Source organism: Polyodon spathula, chromosome 4 (genome assembly GCF_017654505.1).
Source record: "Polyodon spathula isolate WHYD16114869_AA chromosome 4, ASM1765450v1, whole genome shotgun sequence".
Lineage (NCBI taxonomy): Eukaryota > Metazoa > Chordata > Actinopteri > Acipenseriformes > Polyodontidae > Polyodon > Polyodon spathula.
This window is the reverse complement of record NC_054537.1, coordinates 64368783-64391529: the sequence shown is the minus strand read 5'-3', so window position 1 is coordinate 64391529 and position 22747 is coordinate 64368783. Positions and strand designations below refer to the sequence as shown.

The following is a 22747-nucleotide window of genomic DNA, read 5'->3' as shown; positions in this document are numbered from 1 at the left end:
TGGGAGTTTATTTTTAATGTTTACTAATTTATAATATATAGTAGACCCTGATATTGGTGTAATACAGACATCTATTACAGACAATAGAGATATTTTGATCAGGTGACATGTATCAGATGGTGTATAAGAGGAAAATTACATCACATTAAGATTAGATAACTGTTTGGTTTAATTGTATTTAACTGTTATAAAAACTAATACAAGGTGCTGGAAAAAACTGAGCTGATATACACCAGATATAACAAGTGTATAATCAAGATATTTTAGGTTAGAGTATTTAAGTCTGACTTGCTGTGCCATGCAAGAGTATAAGAAAAGTTATGAACAATACAAGGGTTGGTGAACAGAGTCCTTTTCAAGGTGGTCCAGCATGTCTTGCTTTCTTCCTGAATCCATCTCAATGGAGATGATGTGCACTGATGTCCTTTCTCTTTCTTTGCAGGGAGTCATTTCCAAATGATCTCCAGTTTAACATTTTGATGCGATTCACAGTGGATCAGACTCAGACACCTAACTTGAAGGTCAGTACCTCTGCCAGACTGAATGCAGAATGCATATTTCTTATTGTTTTGTTTTACTTTAACTTGGTCTACTTGTAGCAGTCTATAATAATTCCACACTCAAGGGTTGTGCATCACCATTTCTGCTAGGATAGATTTAAAAGTTAGTAAAAAAAAAAAAAAGGAAAACTGCAAAAAGAAATGTTTGTTCTATTAGTCTGTCATTTGTCGTTAACAGATTGAACTAACCACAAATGACAAACTAATGTGTTTGAACTGAAAGGTGAACTGAAAAGCTGTGCCTTTAAACGTTTCTTGGCAGCAGTTTTGTGTTGTTTTTTTTTTTTTTTATTTATGTATTTTTTTTTGCGGGGGGGGGGGGGGGGGGGGGGGGGGGGTGGTTGTTTGTTATTTGAAGCTTGTAATTTCAAGCTTATCTGATAAGCAGCTACTCATGCATGAACCTCTAAAGCACACACATAGCAATGCTGTAATGGCATTGAACTGTCTTCTAATTGGAAAAACACTTGCTATATTGAAATGTTATACATTTTGTATATGCTTGTTATAATGTTGTTAAAACAGTTTAGGGTAACAGATTACTGGCATCTAGATGACATTGCTATTTTGGTCACACAACAGTTTTTTTCTTATTCTCCAACTCCCAGCTAAGCTCGTTTCCCCTCCATGCTATCAGACCCCTTCCACCTTGCTCAGCTAACCAATGCGCTCGGTATGCGGAATAAGGCTGTGTTTACAACAAAAACGTTTTCTAGCTTTTACTGTGTTCCTTTATTCTCTCTGGCAGCATTTTCCAATTTCATTTTCCTATTAATTTATTCTCTCCTCTCTATCACTCTCACTTGTTAAGCCTCTAAGCTCTGCCTCTAGCTATGTTTATAATTCATGCACTCTCAAACCTGCCAGGAAGCCTTACAGGTACAGGGCAGCTATAAAATTGCTTCCCCACTGCCACAGAAAAACAACATGCCATACTTGCTCACAGCAGGAGAAAATCCATATGTGTAACGAAGCAGCACTGGTTAGTGCAGCTGTGGGGAAGCAATCTTATATCTGTACTGTAATATAAGTATTCAGCAGGAGTCCATAATAAAGCACATCGAAAGTAAGAAAACCCCTCGTGTAATGCACAGGAAGCAATGTGATCCCATGGCTGCATTGCAGGGAATCGATTTAGTAGAAAGAGCCTGTAAGCTTTGGAAACCCTGGTGCAAAATTTATACGCTCCTGTTTTGCTTCTAACTAGGCTGTTGTATTAGTGCTGCATCATAGCAAGATAGCATGTTGCAAGATCCACATTCGCATGTGTACAGTTCCATTAGGACGCTTTAATAAGTTTCAGCAATTACAGCAACCATGCAATTAATCAAATGTGTGCTCGTTTTGTGTTAATTTCCCAATAATATTCCTACCGCATCTTCATTAGTACATTATGAAATTACTTTGAAGCAGACTTAGTCATAAACATGAGCTGCTGTGATGTGTAGTAAGACAAACAGCTCTACTAAATTCTACTAAGGTTAGTAGGTCATACAGCAAAACCCCCCTTACAGCACTGCCTTTGCAAAATACCACAAAAGAGTTCATCTTCACCCTTAAAACAACTACTTTTCCCTCACAGGGCTCTACGTTTAGATTTTTAACTAGTGGCCCCTCGGGCCACCGAGCTAGTGTTTTTACTGGCCCGGATGCAATTTTATCTGGCCCAATATATTTAAATATTTTTTTTCATGAAACTGTGTATGGTAACCAAAGAGAACCCATGTCTCAAAAGAAAGTGGCTAAACTAAGCCTTTCAATATATGTTAATTCAGCCATTAAACATGTATATAGCAAGTGCTAAAAGAAGTAATCCAAACTTTGGTAGCATTGAAATTAGAAAGGTAATTTAACATTCTGATGAATATTTGTTTTAACTCTTGACTGCTGTTCAATGTAAAACATCTACTGTTGACTTTCTGTGAGTGGATGGAGTAAGGGCAACATTTGCACTGACCATTAAAAGTACAACCAGGTATCCTTGTTTTGAATTATTTACAGGTTATTGAATAAACAAAGTAACTTGACTTGCATTCATCAGATGTCAGTACTTGATTGCTAGTTGTAATTAGTAATTTTAAACTATTGTAATGTTGGAATGAATTTTCTATTTTTGCCAGGTTACAATATTTACACTAAGATTATTTTATAAATATTTGTTAGAATTTAACAGATGTAGAATATTTAGGTTGCTTTATGATAGGTGTTACTTTATTCTGAATACACTACAGCAAAAAATATTTGGTGGTTTGCGCAATATTATGATACTTGCTTTAATTGGAAGAGATACGCGCTGTGACGTTGCTGCTCATTGCGTTCGGTGTATTTTAATTCAGTAAACAAAATCAAAAACTCGTGCCAAACGAAATAGGGTACAGAGCGAAGAAATCTCGTCTTGGACATTGTTTGAAAACATTGTGAACCCGGCTAAACTTTACCGGCTTACACTGCTATGCTTGCTGCTTGTGCACACGCATTTGCCTTTTATTCTTGGGAGCGTAATATTCAAATAGTAAACTGTTCAAAATTCCCACCCTTAACCCTAATAATAAACACTATTAAAACAATTTTCATAACACAAAATAATAACAATCTTACTCAGCGTTGTCGCTTGTGTAGCCTCTCCCAACTCGGCGCCGATCTTGCTGAGTGATACCAGCGAGTCCTGGAAAGACTCTGAATGGCATTTTTTACCTGAACACATCGGATCCCAAAAAAAAAAAAAAATTATACAATTAGATTGTGTATCTGGGCATCCATCGGGACATCTTACTGTGAGACTGGATATGATGTAAACGAAATGTTGAATTCAGAACAAATAAAGCTGCTGTTTTATCTGCAAGTCTGTGAAACTGACGCCAAACAAGGTAAAGCGTTACTTTTTTTTCTGTCATAGTGAAGCCTACACTATAAATGTTCGTATTTCTTTTTTTTTTCTATAATTACATTATTTATGATTTATTGACTTCAGCGCTTTCCTTTTGGCTTATTGGTTGCTTTAGCTGTTGAAAACCCGATTTGTAAAAGATTTGCCCCGGGAACGAGTACCAACACAGCACTTCGGTACGCAGTCTCAGATTCTGACCGTACGACTAATAGGACGCGCGGCCGGAAAGTTACGATTAATTCGTAGTTGTTTTTTTAAAAAACGGTTTGTAAATTAATTTTCAGCTTTTTGACACACGGGATGATTTTCTTGGATTCATGAAACGGAATCCATAGGCACTATATATATATATATATATATATATATATATATATATATATATATATATATATATATATATATATATATAATATATACATACTACTGTATACATGTTAATTCAAATGGTCGGGCACCTATGGTGCTTCAAACTGTGCTCTCTACCGGGCAATAGTAATGTCGAACCCTGCCTCAATTGTTTTTAGTAATAAAGAAAACATAACCTGAAAGTTCTCAGCTGAATGCCTGTCATTTAATAATTAAAATGAGTGGCTTCAGTAAACAGTACTGGGAGGTCTGTAGAAACATGCTTAATGTTGTTTTGAGAGAGTTAGAACTCAATTAGCAAGAGACGTTTTCCCCTCAAGAATATTAAGTAAAGGCCACCTATTTTAAAATAACCACTTGAATAGAAATGAAGTGGAAATAATCTCTCAATATCGTCTGAGATTTGACTAAAAATCTGCAAGCCAGAAATATAATTGCCCATTTAAAGACCCAGCAGTTTTTCACCCGTGTCGCGGTGTTTTGGAGATTTTAAATAAACAAGCTTGAACGTTGTTGCGTGCTGTAGTTGAAATTGTTGTTTGCGCCCCCTGCAGGTGAAAGTTGCGATACTGAAGTACATCGAGACTCTGGCTATGCAGATGGATCCCGGGGACTTCGTTAACTCAAGTGAAACCCGACTGGCCGTCTCGCGAATCATCACCTGGACTACTGAGCCCAAGAGCTCCGACGTCAGGAAGGTAGGATACCATGCACAGGCATTTTAATAAAAGTGCTTAAGCTTGGTATAGGACATAAAAGCACAGGTAATGTGTATCCTGGACACTTTCATTCATCTTTGTGAGGCCAAATTGGGTGCAAATATTTCAGGTTGAAAATAAACCAATATGTTGGAATGTGTAAAAGGAACTCTGTTTTTAAATGTTCTTTTTACCTATGATTATTTTTAAGGTGCTAATAAAAGGTGAAGGTCAATTAGTCTCCATGTAAATCTGCAGTAAAATTTCCTAAAAACTGCAAAGAGAAACATTTATTTTCTGCAAAGAATATGTCTTATTCGATGGCAATGATTTTTCAATGAAAAATAGTGTCGGAGTATTAAAAGATAAGAAAATGTAAGTCAGTTTATAAATGTATTTATTTGGTGTTACAGGGCAGTAAAGGGTTACAATGCAAGTTTAATATTTAAATAGTGTCGTTTACAGTAATTGCAAATACTACTACTACAATATGAACTAGGGTTCAACAAGTTCTATGTACAATGACATAGTAGTGCAATAGTGCAAGTCCAGTGCATAATAGGAGTAGTGGAGCAAGTACAGTCTAAACAGGTGGCTCTTGTGGAGGAGCAGAAGGTGGTGAGAGACAGAGGTCCTGAAGTTCTCTGGTAGCTGTGGGCTTTTTTTTTCTTCTCTCTCTCAGGCTACAGTAAAACCATTTTAGTTTTTATTAACGAAAATGTATTTTAAGCCATAATGTGTATTTTTTTTCTGTGAGAATTTGTTTCTCTTGTGTGTGTTCTTTTTGTTTTGATTTTTTTACAGAAATAGGAACGCAGCTGCTGAGCTCAGCAGTCTTGCACTTGACTGAGACGCACACTTCGGGTCGAACTGCTTGCAGTTTCTCCCACGGCGTCTCGTTACCACACTAGTTCTGCTTGCTGAAGCACTGCGAAGGGCTCTAACAGGCTTTCCTTTCACTATAGATGGGCATCCCCATAGATTACTCCTTTGTTAACTGTAGGTCCAGACCTGCTCCCATTCCCAGTGGTATGCTGTACAATGCATGTGGTTACCTTTTCTGATTCACTAGCAGTTGCTGGACTCCGCTTTGCTTGGGTGTGGCTGTTCGCAGCCTCTCCTGCAGTGTTTCGTTGCTACTCTGGTCTCTGCTTGCAGTGCCACTAAGGCGGCTGTCAGGGCTCGGACAGCAGGCTTCCTCCAATCTTAGGGCTGTGTTGGCTTGCCAGAAGCTGTATAAGTGGACATCCCCCATATATTGCTTCTGCGGTAACTGTAGGTCACAGACCTACCTGGTACACATACCGAACAGCCAACGAGGTTACTGCACCATGCTGTGTGTTCTGTAATGTGTACACCATACCATACCATACCTTGTGCACTGCACCGTACCATGCATACCGTACTGTGCCTGCACCATGCGTACTGTACTGTGTGCGCACTGTGCCGCGTGCACCACACTGTACCGTGTATACTGTACCGTAACCGTACAGTACCGTACTAGTGCCTCCCGGATCAGGTCACCCTCATAGGGTACTATAGCTTGGATTTTAAAAGGAACCTACGTTTTAAACAGGGGTACCATCCCTGGTCCAGTACCAGCGGACTTGGTCAGTGTGATTCGCCCTGTGTAACCTTTTTTACAGACCTACTGCCTGTAACATAAGTGACAGCGCTGCTTGTGCTGTCTGACACAACTATTTTTTTGGGTGAGTACTGTACTTGTTACAGTAAGTACTACTTTAGTAGTTACAGCTGAGCAGTTATTCAATTTTTGTAGACCACTGCTGTTGCACTATGCCAGTTTTCATTCTTGCGATTTGTGCAAGACTGATCTCCCCATGGAGGACAAGCACCGCAGATGGTTTGCCTGTTTGGGTCCAGAGCATGTGAAAGAGGCAGTCACAAACAGTAACTCCTGCGAGTTCCTGGAGGAGTGTCTGGCAGCTCTGTGGAGCGATATTGGTCCATTCTACTTGTACAAGGCTCCTCTCCATCCTCCTCTCAAAGATCTAATAGATCGGTGAACTCTAAGCCGCTGGATAAGCTCTGGGCGGTGGTCTCCCAACAGGGTACCGTGCTGGCCGAGCTACTGCGTGAGCGCACTGCTCCATCTACTCCCTCTGTGCCTTTAGAGCAGCAGGGGTAACAAACACAGAATGGCAGCAATAGGATTTGCTGTCTATCGCCACCTCCTGAGGAGATGGGTGATCCCTCTGAGGAGGGAGACTCAGATAGCACAGTACCAGTAGCTCATCTTTCCTTGTCAGCAGAGCTTATGCTGCTGATCAAGAGGGCCGCTGAGACCTTACATTACCTTTTCAATGAGATGCAGAAACAATCAATCAGTTTTTGAGGATGATCCGACTCTCTCTTGGGTGTTTTCCCCCAGTGCATCCAGACTTTCTGTTTGAGGTCCATTCATCCTGGGGTCACCCAGCTACAGCTCCTGCTGTTTCACGTTCCATGTGGGCACTGTACAGCTTGCATAATGTGGATAAACTCGGCTTGGCTGATTTTCATCTGGTAGATACTGCTATTACCTCGCTGGTGCAAGCACCAAAACTAGCGCTCCTAAATAAGGATGCTACCTGCCAGAATAAACAGTAGAGGGTTTCAGGGGGCATTATCAAGCGGGCTTACTTAGCTGGTGCTTTCGCCATACAGCTGGGTAATTCTGATAGCATCTTGGTAGCATACCAGAAATGCTTGTTAAAGTCTCTGTCCCAGAGCCACAGACCCACACCACAACAGCTCAAGGAGCTGCTCCATATCTCTTAAGACAGGCAGTGTGGGCAGGAACTTGCTGGTTTAGTAGCCGCAAGAAGACAGCTCTGGCTGTCTCAAGCATGAGTGGCTGATGACGATAAGGCACCACTGCTGAATGCACCCATTACTCCGGGACGTACTTTTGGCTCTGCAGTGGATGACATGATGCAGTGCTCACCATGCATGAGAGTCTTTGTAAGCGGCCTCCTCCAGTACGCAGACCAGCAGCAAACTGGTGTCCAAGGTTCCAGCAGCCTCAGAAACCTGCTCAGCTGGCTCCTGCTAAAGCCAGAGGGAGTTTCCACAACCAACCTGCAGCTGCGCAAAGGGGAAACTGCCACCAAGCGCAAAGTCAAAAGCCTCAGGCTAAGCCACAAGCAAAACAGCTGCCCTAGCAGTTTGCTGCCACAGGCCCCAAGCCCTGTTTCAGGGAGTCGCCTGGAGTACAGATGTCAATGCACCAGAGACACTTGGGTGCTCAATACTGTACACGCCGGCTATTCTCTACAATTCAAACACGGTCCCCCTCCCTTTCGGGACGTGATTACATTAGTCAGGGACCTGTGAGATGCAGTGGTTTGTCTCAGGATGTGACAGCCTTGCTACAAAAGCAGGCTATTTGCTCAAGCGGGATGGTGGTCCCAGACCAGTCCTCAACCTCAGATAGGTCAACCTGTATCTGAGTCAGCGGAGGTTCAAGACGTTGGCAATGCGCCAGCTGTTGCAGTCAATAAGGCCAGATGACTAGATCACCACAATGGACTTGTGGTTCGTGGTTTAATGGACAGTGTATGAGCTTTGTGTACTTCCATTTGGCATCTCTAGCTCCCCGTGTCATTATGAAGTGCATGGAGGCTATTCTGGCCCCATTGAGACTCCGAGGCATCAAAGTATTCAATTACCTGGACAACCTTCTCATTTGTGTTCAGTGTCCAGCACAGGCAGAGGCCCACACGGAACTCGTCAGTGGCCACCTTAATCGATTGGACCTGTCTGTGAATCGTGCAAAGATCCAGCTCAAACAGCCTCGTATCTGGGAGTGCGTTTGGACTCCAGGTGCTGTCCACTCTGTCGACCAAGCCTGGTTCAACAGCAGGGTTTTTCAGCCCTCATTGAACCATGGCCGCCTGGTGACAGTGTCTCACCACTGTCTAAAGGCGCTATCTTCGTGGACACAGCCTGCCCATGTAAGTCTAGGTGGGCAGCGTCACCAGAAGGGGGGTCATCGCCATGGATGCGTCCATATAAATGTTTTGGAGTTTCAGGCAGTGTTTCTGGTCTTGCACCATTTTTTTTACAGGAGGTTCAAGGGAGACACGCTTGTCCGTACGAACACTACTGTGGTGGCTTATATAAACCACCAGGACGACCTCGGGTCTCCCAGTTTCCATCAAGTAGCATGCAAGCTATTGCTCTGGATGCACAATAACCTCCTCTCACTGCGAGCAGTGCATCTACCTGGGATGATAAACTGGGTGACAAACCATCTCTCAGAGGGAGTCCCCAGTGCCTTGGAGTGGAGGCTTCACAGAGGTGGCAAGTCTCATTCGGGAGAGCACAGAAAGAGCCAGGGACCTGCTGTCAATAGATGCCTTGGCACACCAATGGTCGAAACAACTGCTGTATGCCTTTCTACCGCTAGCCATGCTGCTGCTGTACCTTGAGATCAGACAGGACCAGGCCAGGGTGCTATTAGTAGTCCCTGGGACTGTGGTTTTCCACCTTGATGCAGCTCCTAAGCGACCAGCTGTGGAGCTTTTGCCCGAATGCCGTGGCCCGCTCAGTCAGGCGTGGGGGACATTGTGGCATCCCAACCCATCGAGACTGTGGTGGCTGCTGAGCGACAACATTTGAGCCATCTGAGGTTGTAGAATAGGGTGCAGAATGTCAGAGCAGTGTCCACACGTTCCCAGTACAGGTACAAGTGGGGAGTTTTACAGACCTGGTGTCTGCCTAAGGGTTTTTACACCATAACCTATACATTGGCAGTTATACTGCAATTTATGTAGAACCTATTTGATGAGAGGAAATCCCCCTCTATGTTTTAAAGGTCTTTTTGGCAGCTATTTCAGCTTGCCATATCAAAAGTGATTCAGTCTCCCCAAGGAGCTCATTTCCTGGCGGGGGAATTTTTAAAAGGAGCTTGGTGGCTTTGGCCGCCTATGAAGGACATTTGTTCCTCGCTGGAGGCTAAACATGGTGCTTAATGCACTCATAAACCTTCCATTTGAGTCTCTGCTTTCAGCCGAGGTAAAATTATCATTCAAAGCTGCTTTCTTGCTCGCTATCCCCTCCGCAGAGTGGGTGAGCGAGATGCAGGCATTCTTGATAGCGAAAGCCATCTTAATTTTTACAGAGGCCAGGACAAAGGTCATGCTCTGTAGCAGTCCTGCCTTTTTGCTGGAGACTTATCTCTCCATTCCATTTCAACCAGTCTGTGGAATTGGAGGTTTTTTCCATCCACCTCCTTTCCAGTCTGAGAGAGCGACAGCTCCATGCCTTCTGCCCAATTCGGGCCCTGGCGTACTACATTGACAGGACAAAAAGTTGGAGGCAATCTGAATTTATTTTTTTTTGTCTACTATGGGGCAGTGTCCCATGGTCAAGCCCTGTCTAAGCAGCGGCTGTCCAAGTGAATAGTGGACATGGTCAGAACTGCTTATGAACTGGCCAACTTGCCCCCTGTAGAAAAGCTCACTGCCCATTCCACCAGGGGCATTCAACTTTGTGGGCTTTATTCCAGAGTGCATCTGTCAAAGACATATGCAGTGCGTCAGTGTGGGCTACACCCCATACCTTCACTAGGTTCTACAGACTGAATGTCGTGGCTCCTCAAAACCCTGTGTTTGGAACTACACTATTAAGGGCGGCTTCTCAGTCGACCCTTACAACACAGGCATAGAGATGAGTCTTCCTCAATTTTTTCACCCTAGCTAATTACTGGGGTTCTGATTGGTAACGCACAGGGCAGCCTTTGGCTTTACCTTGTAGCATTCCAGTCGCCTGCAATCTTGCCTTGCGTTGGCATTCGTTTACTCGCCCATTCGGTGATGGTTACATTTCATACTTGAAAGGGAACGTCAGTTTATTATCATAACCCTGGTTCCCTGAAATAAAAATGTAACCATTATCCTCCAAGGTCACTGCGTCCATGATTGCAGCAGGCTTGAAGGAAAAATGACACTGAGATCTGTGAGCACAGTCTTTTTGTGCCTCGGGGCGGGACCATGTCTACGTCGCAGGCTCAAAGAGCAGCTTTGGTGTACAGTTTTCAGGATTTAGGTCTTTAGGAAGTAAATACCCATTTGTTAATTGTTACATTTCTATTAGTACCCCCTAATTTTGATAGTAATTACAATAATCGGTTAGGATGCGTTCTTTGGAACAGCTAGGAGTCAGGGAGCATAATTACAGTTTGCCCTTTTGTGCTCCTCTAGCTTTTTGAAACAGTGAGGCAGAAATAATTATAGTATTGTGTGTTTTTTTTTTATTATTATTTGTGAGGCTCTCATATAACTGTTAATAAGAGAGTCATCTGTGCCATGTTGAACATCTGACATAAGACATTGCAGTTACAGAGTTCTTTAGCACAGTACTTCTCACACTTTTTGGGCCATGCCCCCCTTTCCTCTTAAAAAAGAATCCAACAAGCCTTCGGCTTCTCTGTATGTCACTACTGTTTTTTAGTTGTTGGGTTTTTTTGGTTTTGTTGGGGTTTTTTTGCACGAACCAGCCTCAGATCCATCCATTACATTAGTTTACCGATTTTGTGACCCACTCTTACTACATAGCAAGCTGACAAACAACATACATTACCAGATGGCAGCGGACTTCATTCAAAAATGTGCAAGCTTAAAAGGCACTAGTCAGATGCACAGCGCCATCTACACACTTTGACATGCCTAGAGGTGTCAGTCAGCATAAAGATTGCTTTTAATGGGCTCCTGAATGGCACACACAGTAAAGGCACTCCAAACGGAGTATAGGATGTGCCCTATAACCTGGGGATCGCAGGGGGGGCTGCGAGTGGTGAGCCGAGGATACAGATAATGATTGGGCACACTAAACTGGGTAGAACACCGGGTTGAAAAATTGGCGACGACTACATTTATATAAAAAAAAAAAAAAAAAAAAAAGATAGGTTTTAAGTTAATATATATACCTTATAATGGGATATTTTATCTGGTATTTGGCAGATTTATACGTTGGATTTTTTTCGCAGCACGTGCACACTGTCAGTTTTGCATTTATACTTTTAATTCCAAATAAATGGTTAAGTATGTCTGCTAAAACAGTATCTCATTTACAGTAACTCGTTATAGCATGTACAATGTCACTTCAGCAATTTGGAGAACAAAGAAGGCCTTCTAATCAGTTACAGTATTTATCGTTCTTACCTGGTCCTTAATTAACAACCAGTAAACTTTTATGATAAGCATTTGCTGTCTCAGTTTTAAAACTATGGTTCACAACATAACACAGTACTACCATGCAGAAATTGTAGGGCAGTATTGCCACGTGTGAAATCTTTAACAATAAACTGAAACGAAAATGCTTGTATTTGCTTCTAAATCATTTCAAACTGGTTAATAGACTAGCAAGCACTGGCAAAATCAGTTCAGTTTTATACGGTGCAAAACATTTTAACATTTTATTTTGTTTCTGGACTTTGCGATGCCTGCATTAATAGTCTTATCTACCATGTATCGACAATAACGATCAGCCATTTTGTTACAGACTTTCAGCAAGTCTGACATAAACAATTTTGTCTGTTACTTAATAAAACCCTTCCAAAAAACAGAATACAAAAATTCTTAACATAAAGAACAGTTCTACTAGCAGGCAGTTTACACTGCATCTGGGTTTCTGATCACATCACCAATTCCACATTTTTTAAATCCATTGATGGAAATGTCCGGTCTACTTTTAATGTTTTCAAGCATATTGGCTTCATCACTGGTGGGGTTGAGAGAAATAATAAAGAATTTAAATTTTGGATATCGATGATAGTCTGGACCCAAATGGATGGCTGGTTTGATTTTGGCCACTGTCCTTAAGATTTAACTGATTTTTTGCTTCACATTTATGAAAACACTACTTTATAGTTCTGTTCTAGAAGACCACGGGAACAGGCTCACATGGATTCTTTTTATGCGTCTTACGAATTGGGTTGTAGTTTAAAAAAAAAAAAAAAAAAAAAAAAAAAGAAAAAAGATCAAGGTTATAAGTGGTCAGCAGGTTGGCTGCAAAACTGTTTTGCTGCAAAAAATATTTAAATCTTGACATCTGTGTGTTGTATATTCTGTTTCGTTAAAGTACCAGACCTTTCTATGGATGCGTTTTACATTGAGCGATCATTATTCTTGGATTTTCAACCACTTTGTGACCCCCCTTTGTTTGAAAACAGTAAAAGTTATATAGTGGTGTTTCTGTATTTTTGATTTATTGCTTGGTTGTTTAGAATAAATAGAGTAAACATGTTAATGTGGGTAGTTTATGCAACTCATTTTTTAGTATGATTGTAATTACTGCAGCATGTAATTTCAGCTGCTGTAATTATAACTGACCTCAAATCTGGTTAGAATATGGTTATTAATTACTTATGTATAGTAGTAGTGGTAGTATTTTTCATGTTAATATCTATGTACTGTATTGTGATTATTTAATGCACGCTGTCGTTATGGGGGGCTTTTGGAAACAAAGTATTTTATTATAATCTTTGTAATCCAGTGTTCAGGCAGCGTTACCATGGACGTCGCAGAACCCCAAAAAACAAATATTGAGGACGGCGGGGGGGCAACAGCATATAAAGTAAGCATTATTATAGGTGTCAAAGTTTAGGGTGCTTAATTCATTAACCGCTACCTCCACAGACGAGAGAAATAACTACTGGCTAGATGCCGCTGTAGTTGTACAAGCAGCTAGTTACTACCAATACATTTGTACCTAGTGCCAGTGTAGTATCTAAAGAGATACCAGTGCTGCACTAGTTTTTATTAAGATTTGTTGGTACCAATTTTATTTATTACATTATATGTTGCTAAATTTGCTAAATGTATAGTTTTGAACAGAGAAAGTTTAAAATACAGCCATCTGGAGGATAATTGGGCAAAGTGATCCTTCAGGTTTGAGTTTGTGCTGAGTATCTCAAGTAGAGAGAAGCCAAGAAGAAAGTATCTCTGGTTGAGGGCGTGTGCTCTTCTCCGCACAAGCACATCATTTGAGATTCTCTTTTTTCGGGATTCTTTTAAGACAGAAACAAATGGGAATACTAGCAATGGAATGGAATAATTGCAACTGTTGCAGCACTCAGATACTTTGTAGTTGCTAGCATCACTACAGTACATTGATAAACCTAGCTAATGGTCAGTGCGTCAAGGTAGAAATATGTTTTTACTACATTAATTGTACACTAAGGATATTGCTTTGTAGTGTAACCTCTCTAAAACTAGGGGCACAGTTATTTCTGTATAGTGAAATAAGAAAAGCTCTAAAGCATTTAAATTGAATTGCTCATGATCTAAGTGATGAATAGCACTGGCTATGCATCCAGCACCTAGACGAGCTTCCCTGTACTGTCCTTCAACCCTGTCCCCTAAAATGCCAATCCTGCTTCAGCCCCACTCCACTCAGAAGTAGAGTCTAACTATTTTACAGGATTGTATGATGGAAAGAACGCCAGTGACTAAAAAAAGTTGAGCCCAGTGCAGTGTATTAAAAAAAAAGATGTTTTACTAACTACGAGCCATCTCTCTTTATATAAATAAGCTATTTCAGTAGGACTGTAAACACTCCCTTCAATGATGAATGAACTTTTGGGCTTGTAAGGGTGCAGTGGTAGCTATTTAATCTTTATGCTCAGACTTGGCAGTGTTTCCTATTGGTGTAATCTGATTTCATACAATATTTTAAGACAGTCTTCATTAAAGTGATTAAAGACAATCAAGAAACAAGTACCTGAAAATCCATTCTGCCCAGAATGAAGTCCAGTATATGAACGCTTGTTTTATGAATAAGGATTCATAATGATGCTACCCATTAACAAAACCGGAAACTTAGTTAAACAGAAACAGATAGAAATGCATCTTAAGTTTCAAAACATGTCAGATTTACTGGAAAAAAAAAAAAAAAAAATTAAATTGCTCGATTTTTGGCCATCTATTAGCACCAGCTAAACAAAATGTCAGTTAAATTATTTTCATCTGAGTGCTTGATCAATAAAGCAATTGACTGTACTGTATAACTTAAAATTTAAGTTAAAACTACTTGGGTATTGGACTTTAGGCAGTGCAGTGCCAGTCTAGTTATTAGTTATTTAACTAGGAATACATCCTTTAAGTTTGTGTTCTTGGGATAAAAAGTAATTATTCTATATTGGTTGTTTGACTGTACATGTGTTTGCTACTAACTAATATTTCTTACTTGATACAGAATACAGTTAACCCATTTAACTCTTTCTTGTACCTTATGCCTAGCTGAAAGAGAGAGTAATGCCTTCTACTTAATTCCAACTGCCTAATGGTCCATTCTTATCTGATATATATCTCAACATCTGCTTGCTCTGTCTACTCATCACTCTTCACTAGTCAAGCCTGAGTAGTCAGGTTCATTTGCAGCCTCAGTTTACTTTGCAATTTCTGTGGCAGAATAAAAGTTTCTTGATGAAATAAGTTCAGTTCTGAAGTCTGTTTGCACTCCATTCAGCTATTGAGAAGGAATGTGGGTGCATTGCCTTGCATCCAGACGACTTTTGGTATGTGTTTACAGGGACGTAGCTAGGAATAGGTGAAATAGAAAAGTGAAAGTTATTGTCTTATAAAGCCTGGAGACTATTAAAGCAAACTGTAAAGCAATATAAGTCGTTAACTCTTTTTACCCAGTGACCCCCCCCCCCCCCTTGGATGATGATGATGATTGAAAATTCATGACCCACGATCAGAAATATGTGATATTAAAAGGACAAGAATAGAACTTATAAATATGAATAAGTAGGTGGTTTTATACCTTAATCGAGAGACATGCGTTTGGTTCGCTGCTACTGAAGTTAATGCTGACACTGGTGACAATGATGCCACTGCTGGGAATGATGTGACTGGTGTTGGAACTGATGTTGCTACTGCTGGGACTGGTAAAACTGGTGCTGCTACCAATGGGACTGGTCTGAGTGCCGATACTAGTGCTAAGACTGATAGGACTGCTGGGACTATAGGATGCCACAATTTAGAAGGCTTTACTTTAAATACAGTTTGCAAATCCTCCTAGGGCCTGATCTATCGAAACACTGTGACACTTCCTCCCAGGACACCTCCTTGTCTCTGTGGACATATAGCAGGGCAAGGCCACTCAGTCTATTTTCACCCATACTGCTGCAGGACTGATCAAACCTATCAAAAGCATGCACTCGGTTAAACTCATTCTACAACATGAACCACAATATTAACCCAGATTATCCTGCATTTTTTTTCTGTTATAGTGTAGCAGTTTCTTAAGATGACAATAAATGTAAGAAATCACGGAATCGGCATCAAACTGAATGAAACAGTAAAACCGAGATAAAAGCAGGTGCTACGACCTGAAGTCTGAAACATTTTGTAGAGAGTCTGGATTAAGAGGATGCTAACAACACGCTCTTATTTAAAAATCACAGCAGGTTCAGCACCACGGACAGCAGCAACAACAGCACAGCAACCAACTACCCACAAGCACAGCAGTGCTCACAGATATTTAAACAAAGAGGAGCAACTCAAACTCCTCAAAGTCCCACAAGTAGGGGAAAGGTCGCAGCGGTCCCAGTCCTGTAGCGGTTCAACCTAGTACTGTATAATGCTATAAACGTACGCCAGGTAGGGCAGTACTTGGACAGAGCATCAGTGTGCAGTTAGTGACTAGAAATAAATAAACCCATATAAATATAGTTTTATATGGGTTTATTTATTTCTTTATTTTAAAGGGTTACTATCCCTTTTTGACTGTCATTTTTATAAGAGCTTATTCTGCAGCCAGAACAAATTTGATGCTATCATGTGTTTTGAAGAAACCTACATTGCGGTGGTTTCAGTAATGTGCTGTTTTTTGTTAACTATATTTATTTTTTTAAACTTGCTTGCTTCTCAAATGCTTTGTTACCTTCAATTTTTGCAACACTGCGTTTTATGTTCTATTTACAGTCTCTCTTGTTTACATGCAAAAATTGTATCTCTGCACCATCCCTATCCTCTTATATTCAGTGCTGTTAATAAATTATTCCCTTGTTAAATCTGCCACGGTTTAGATTATAAAATAGACCCTAATTTGTTTGTTTATGTGAAAATCTGAAGCACATTCTAAAGATTTACATCTGTGGGGAAATGGAGCATTCATTACTTTATTGTGAAGCATCTCCTGTATTATACTTTATATATAGTAAATGCATCAATACAGGTAAGTGGAAGGAATGAATTGGTGGTTCCTGCTGGTTCCTAAGGGTTTGTCTATGTCTTTGTTTGTTTCAGGCGGCGCAGGTTGTGTTGATTTCTTTGTTCCAACTCAACACCCCAGAATTCACTATGCTGCTGGGGGCTTTACCAAAAACTTTCCAGGATGGCGCAACCAAACTTCTTCAGAACCATCTTCGGAACAGTGGAAACACTGCCCAGGTACTTTGCAGAATATATTCTTTAACATGGGCTCTTTTCTCTGGCCTTGCAATACCAGTACCTTTTCTTATGCTTTAGTTGACAATGGTGTTTGTTCTCCAGGCACCCACAGGTAGCCCGCTGACTCGCCCTACACCACGCTCCCCAGCCAACTGGTCCAGTCCCCTCACCTCTCCGACAAACACGTCTCGCAACACTTTGTCGCCAAGGTCAGTTGCTGCTTTCCTCTTGGTTCAGCTCCTTTTACAGTCAGTGCTCGCATCCAGTATAAGTGATTTGTTTGAATTATTCATCAAAAACTGTACGATACTTAAAATGCCTTGTCTAGTCTTTGTATATATTTTATAATCTCCTAATTTATATTTCATTATATAAGTAAAACATCTTTAGAGGTAACATTGACAGCTGTATATTTTCAACATACTGAAATTTCGTTTCTATAGCTGCTGTTGTTTTGAAATAAATTGATAGTTCAGGCTGTGCTTTTGCAGTAGTTCTAGTTAATGCTATGCCAGTACACAGGTGTGTACTAAGAGTAGGGGTTTGTGGGTCAACAAAGAATATGGCACTTTTACTTTTTGGTCTGCTTTGTCACAAGACCATAAGAAAATGTGCGAACAAGAGGATGCCACTTTGTGCTTGTCCGGTTCCTAGTAGCGGATTGGTTTTAAAACTGTCAAGCTGGATCTTAAAGAACCCCAGTGATACATGGCTAGGGTAACCCATTCCATACTCTTTCCACTCACTGTAAAGAAGTGTCTCCTACCCTCTGTCCTAAGGCTATCTCCACTTAATTTCCAACTGTGTCCTGTGGTCCTGGTTTTTGTGCTGCAGTTAAAGCATTGGTTTGGATTAACTTTGAACTCCTTTCTAAGATTCATGTGCAGCTGAAGTAAAATGGAGAACCGTCTCTTGTGGAAACTGGCTTGTCTGTATGCTGATGTACTCCTTAAATTTCAAGTGCCATCTCTTTTTGTCCTCTTAGTGCATTTGACTATGATACAGAAAACATGAACTCGGAAGACATCTACAGCTCTCTCCGTGGAGTGACAGAAGCCATTCAGAATTTCAGCTTCCGCAGTCAGGAAGACATGAATGAGCCGGTCAAAAGGGACCTGAAAAAAGATGGCGACGGAGAAGCTGTGAGTGTTTAGTTCTGTTTCTGGTGTTTGTTTTTTTTTCCCAGCCCTTCAGTGGGCATGAGTAATGCAGGGCAGTCTTACTGTTTAGCAGGTAGTAGTAGGACCACATTTTGTTGGTCCAGTGACTATCCTTTAATAATGAGTTTTCACTGTGTATATATTTAGATTTTATTCCATATTTTTAGGGTGGCATGGGAAGTGCCCTTCCTGACCTGCGAGGTGGTGGTGATGCACCAGACACAGGCCGTACAGCCCTGGATAACAAGACTTCACTCCTGAACACCATGCCTCTACTCCACTCCAGCCCACGCTCCCGGGATTACAGCCCCTTCAGCTACTCGGACTCTTTCAACAAGTCCAACCTCAAGGAGGCCATGTTTGACGATGATGCAGAACAGTTTCCTGAAGGTGACTTTCCAAGAATGTCGTAGTGTTCAACTCTAGCGTATCCACAGTTCAACTATAATTTTCTGAACTGTCCAGTGTCCTGCAATCCTGTATATAGATTGTACTTTTAACTGTTTGAGAGCATTTTTGGTATAGGGATATTCTAGATATTTAGATGGTGACTAGTTCATTTGTAGATATTTTACAAGGCAAGTTCACCCTTTTTCGGAAGTAGTGTTACGAAGCTGCCGCTGGCTCACTGTCAAATCACCATTGCTACTGTATTTGAGGTACTAGTCTTCATATTTGCATGATTTTATAAACACTACATGCTAAATGTGTGTGTGTGAGTATGACCTCTGATCTAGTATGGCTAACACATATAAATAAATTAATTCCTTTCACGTGTGGCTTTTCCTTATCTGCTTGACAAATCCTGTACCAAAAATACATCTTTTGCTAATGAGCCACAAAGCCAACTGCTTTGTCAGAAATGTAAAAAAAAAAAAATTAAATAAATCTGGTTCTGACCAGCATACAAAATATTGTAAGATTAGAGGAGCACATGTTTCCTCTCATTGTATTTCCCATACACACATGGATGTTTGCATTAGAAACACCAGGAAAGCAGAGTATTGACAAAACATTGCCGTCTCTGCATAGGTAGCAATACTGCAGTAAGTGGCCATTATGTTGTGCTGACTTTATTCAATTTTACAATTGTTGCGGCCTGCCTCACGTATTAATGTGAGGATTGCAAAGTTTAATGCAGCTAAAGAATAGCATTATTAGTGCTCTGTAACAAATGACCAAATAATAGTCTATTTTTTGTATAAGTATTTCGGAAAAACTAGCCATTGCAGGTGAATATATAAATTCTAGGTTTTTGTTAGTTGTGAGTCGCCAAAATTGGGGCAGTGATTTTTCAACGGCGCATATCTAAAACAATTATGGAAACTGAGATATTGGTTTCACATTCAGTACACATCTATATACCATAATTTTAAAGGTTGAAGTCACTTATAGATATCTTCCAATAAAAACGTACGCCTTTGTCACAAGGGATTAAATGATATACACTTGTTGTCTGGTTTCACAGACCACCATTAAGCTCTAATACTTTTAGGTAAATGTGCAACATTAATAAAATAAGTTTCAGGAACATGGATCCAAATACCAAACCTACCCTTACGTTGTCTTCACAGACAGTAATCTGGACCAGTCAGAGCTGGTGGCAGAGCTGCTGAAAGAGCTGTCCAATCACAACGAGCGCGTGGAGGAGCGGAAGGCAGTCCTGTGTGAACTCATGACGCTCATCCGGGGCAACCTGCTTGTGGTGTGGGACGAACACTTCAAAACCATCCTCCTGCTGCTGCTGGAGACACTCGGGGACAGAGAGGTGCTGATCAAAGGATCCTAAGTTACTTCATAACCGTGGCGCTTCCAATGTCTATCTGGACTATCTAATAAATGTGTTTTAAATGTATAACCTGTGGAATTTGTGTGTGAAATTGAACATTGTCTTTTAATATCAACGGCATAAATGAATTCACTGAAAGTGGAATTAAAAGGTCACTGAACTGACTGTTTACAGCAGCTTATTCAAGGTGCCTCTGATATTCAACGAAGAGGAAAAAGTAAATGTAGATATAAGTTGTAGTTGCTCGAGCTGTAACGTCCAGCTAATTGTTCCGTACTGACTATCCACAGCACACTATCAGAGCCTTGGCTTTGCGAGTGTTGAAGGAAATCCTCAACAGACAGCCAGCGAGATTCAAGAACTACGCAGAGCTGACCATCATGAAGACTCTAGAGGCGCATAAAGATCCACACAAGGAGGTCAGTCGCATCGGGCCTTTCAACACCTTCTTTCTTTGCACTGGTTAAGCTTCAATGATCTTTGTCACATTTATTATAGCATGGACAGGAGTTGATGGCTATCAAAAATGTAGAGGGAAGAGAACAGTGATTTAAACTGTATAATGTGCCAGCACAACCTGTTCAACCAACTGGCCTTGTCTCTTATTAGAATAATGAATTTATACTTTTTGTTTTAAACAATTATCAATTTGTGAAGCATAAACTTCTGTTACACATTATTAAACTGTGTTAGAATGATATTTTCATTAGAAGTCTTTTTTTGCTTGTGCTTTTAAGGGAGAATACCAACACCCTTATAAAATACCAAAAGATTATGACAAGCTAGCAGAAAATACTTAATAAAAAGATAGAAATGTGTATTTTAATATGTTTTTAACCTAAAGCTACCTTTTTGATGTCTGTAGGTGGTGCGAGCTGCAGAAGAAGCTGCTTCAATGCTGGCGACATCGATCAGTCCAGATCAGTGTATAAAAGTGCTCTGCCCCATCATCCAGACAGCAGACTACCCCATAAATCTGGCTGCTATCAAGATGCAAACGAAAGTCATTGACAGAGTCTCAAGAGAGACCTTAAACCAGCTCCTGCCAGAGATCGTCCCAGGACTAGTGCAGGTACACAATTCGAAATCCAGCTTTTATATGTGAAGCATGCCACTAAGAGAAAGGAATAGTATTAATAGCTACTGCTTTGTTTTTTTTTATACATGCGCACACACAGACCGACCAGAGTAAGGACGGATATGTAAAAAGTCGGATAAATGAATCCTGGTTTAAATACCATTGGACACAGCTGTAACAATTACTGTATTCACACAATTGTTTTGAGGTACAGCTTTTATTGGGAGCTTACCTAAACCCCTTGTTTAGAAAGATACAGGGTATTAACCCTTTGCAGTTCTATGTCGGACCAGGCCCAACATTACAATTTTCCCTTTCAGACAGGGTCCGACATCATCAAAAAGATGTAAAGCACAGGTCTCTATCTGATAGTTTTTAAAAGTAAGTTAACTTAGTTAACTATATTTACAGTTAAAATGCACAGTACTGTACTGTAACTGAACTTTGATTTCAGTGTTACTGTAAATCAGTAAAAACTGACAGTACGCATTTGGCTTAGACTCTTGATAATAAGAATTACAGATAAGGTGCATTTTTTGCAGATCCCTTAATTCATATTAATGAGAGTTGACATGTGTCTTCAGAAATACCCATTTTAACTTTTCAATGTTAACTTTTTTTGTGGGTTTAAATTTGTTCATGATATGTCATTTGACAGCAATGCTTTTTTTGTTTTTTATTTTTAATGTATTGACTGGCTGTCCATGTTCTGTTTCTCAGGGCTACGACAATTCAGAGAGCAGTGTTCGCAAAGCATGTGTGTTCTGTCTGGTTGCCATCCATGCAGTCATTGGCGAAGAGCTTAAACCCCACCTAAACCAGCTCACCGGCAGCAAGGTAGGTACAATAGACATGACGTCACTAGCACAGCACAATAGGGGCAGAATGACTACAAATTTGACCGAGTCAAATAGTTGAGGTCAAAATAATAGGTTGACTAGTCACCAATTTAAAAAAGACACATTAAATCATGTTTTTCATAATGTCTGATGGTATAATGTGTATATACAGTTTTCCTGTTCCACATGTAGATGTTTTGTGTTTAATTTGTACAGTTTAGTATATGCAGTACTGTTTTAATAGGTACAGTTTTCCTGTTCTACAGATAGATATTTTGCACAAATAAGGTGCACCGGGGACAGTAAATGTCAGTCACGGTGGCATGTGTGACATCAGGCAGGAAAAACAGTTGCTGTTTACTTTTAATCTATGTATTTGTTGGCACAGCTGTTGTGCAGTTTAAATGTAGAATGTAAACAATTACATTTAGCAAAAATATAAATTCGTAAGGTGGTACTATTACATGGTACGGCCCACAGTAGCGTGTTTTGTACAAATAATAAACTCCAGTTCTTTGGCTGTTAAGCTTTCTTGTATTGTTTAGATTGAAAGTATTTGTTTGCAGTTACGTACATTTCGAATTGTGTTTACTACGTACTGCGTTTATAAAGTACTGATTTCCATTGTCCCTTGGAGTTCGTTATAAGTGGAGTGCACCTGTATTCACAAAGAACATCACTTGGCAAAACCGAACATAAATGAAGTAGATATACAAAAATAAAACATTTATACATTAGAACATTGTAAAAGGGAGTGAAATAACATACCATGTTTTTGAAAGTGACCCCTCTGGTTTTCAACTCTTGAAAAATGTAATGCCTTCTAAAAGATTATATTGATGGAAATTGTTGCATCCTCCCCTGGTTTTTTGTTTTTTTGGGGTTCTTTTGCATTTTTCTCAGATCAGTGAGTCTAAGTTTAAAAAAAAAAAATAAAAACAGATCTCAAATTTGTTGCTATTTGAC

General features: G+C 40.3%; 1 protein-coding gene across 40 annotated transcripts in view; it reads left to right on the top strand.

Moving 5' to 3' along the window:
- The window catches only part of LOC121314738 (CLIP-associating protein 2-like), a 144823-nt gene that overhangs the window by 118712 nt on the left and 3364 nt on the right, over positions 1-22747 (top strand). For 25 of the 40 annotated variants that reach the window (XM_041248369.1, XM_041248364.1, XM_041248365.1 and 22 more), the window contains 10 exons: positions 443-521; positions 4368-4511; positions 16772-16915; positions 17018-17124; positions 17901-18057; positions 18243-18465; positions 19650-19843; positions 20155-20283; positions 20730-20936; positions 21663-21779. In XM_041248369.1, the coding sequence (XP_041104303.1) occupies positions 443-521; positions 4368-4511; positions 16772-16915; positions 17018-17124; positions 17901-18057; positions 18243-18465; positions 19650-19843; positions 20155-20283; positions 20730-20936; positions 21663-21779 (1501 nt within the window). Of the gene's footprint in view, positions 1-442; positions 522-4367; positions 4512-13010; positions 13092-16771; positions 16916-17017; positions 17125-17900; positions 18058-18242; positions 18466-19649; positions 19844-20154; positions 20284-20729; positions 20937-21662; positions 21780-22747 lie in introns of all 40 variants that reach the window. The other 15 variants (XM_041248339.1, XM_041248346.1, XM_041248333.1 and 12 more) reach the window with 1 other exon arrangement.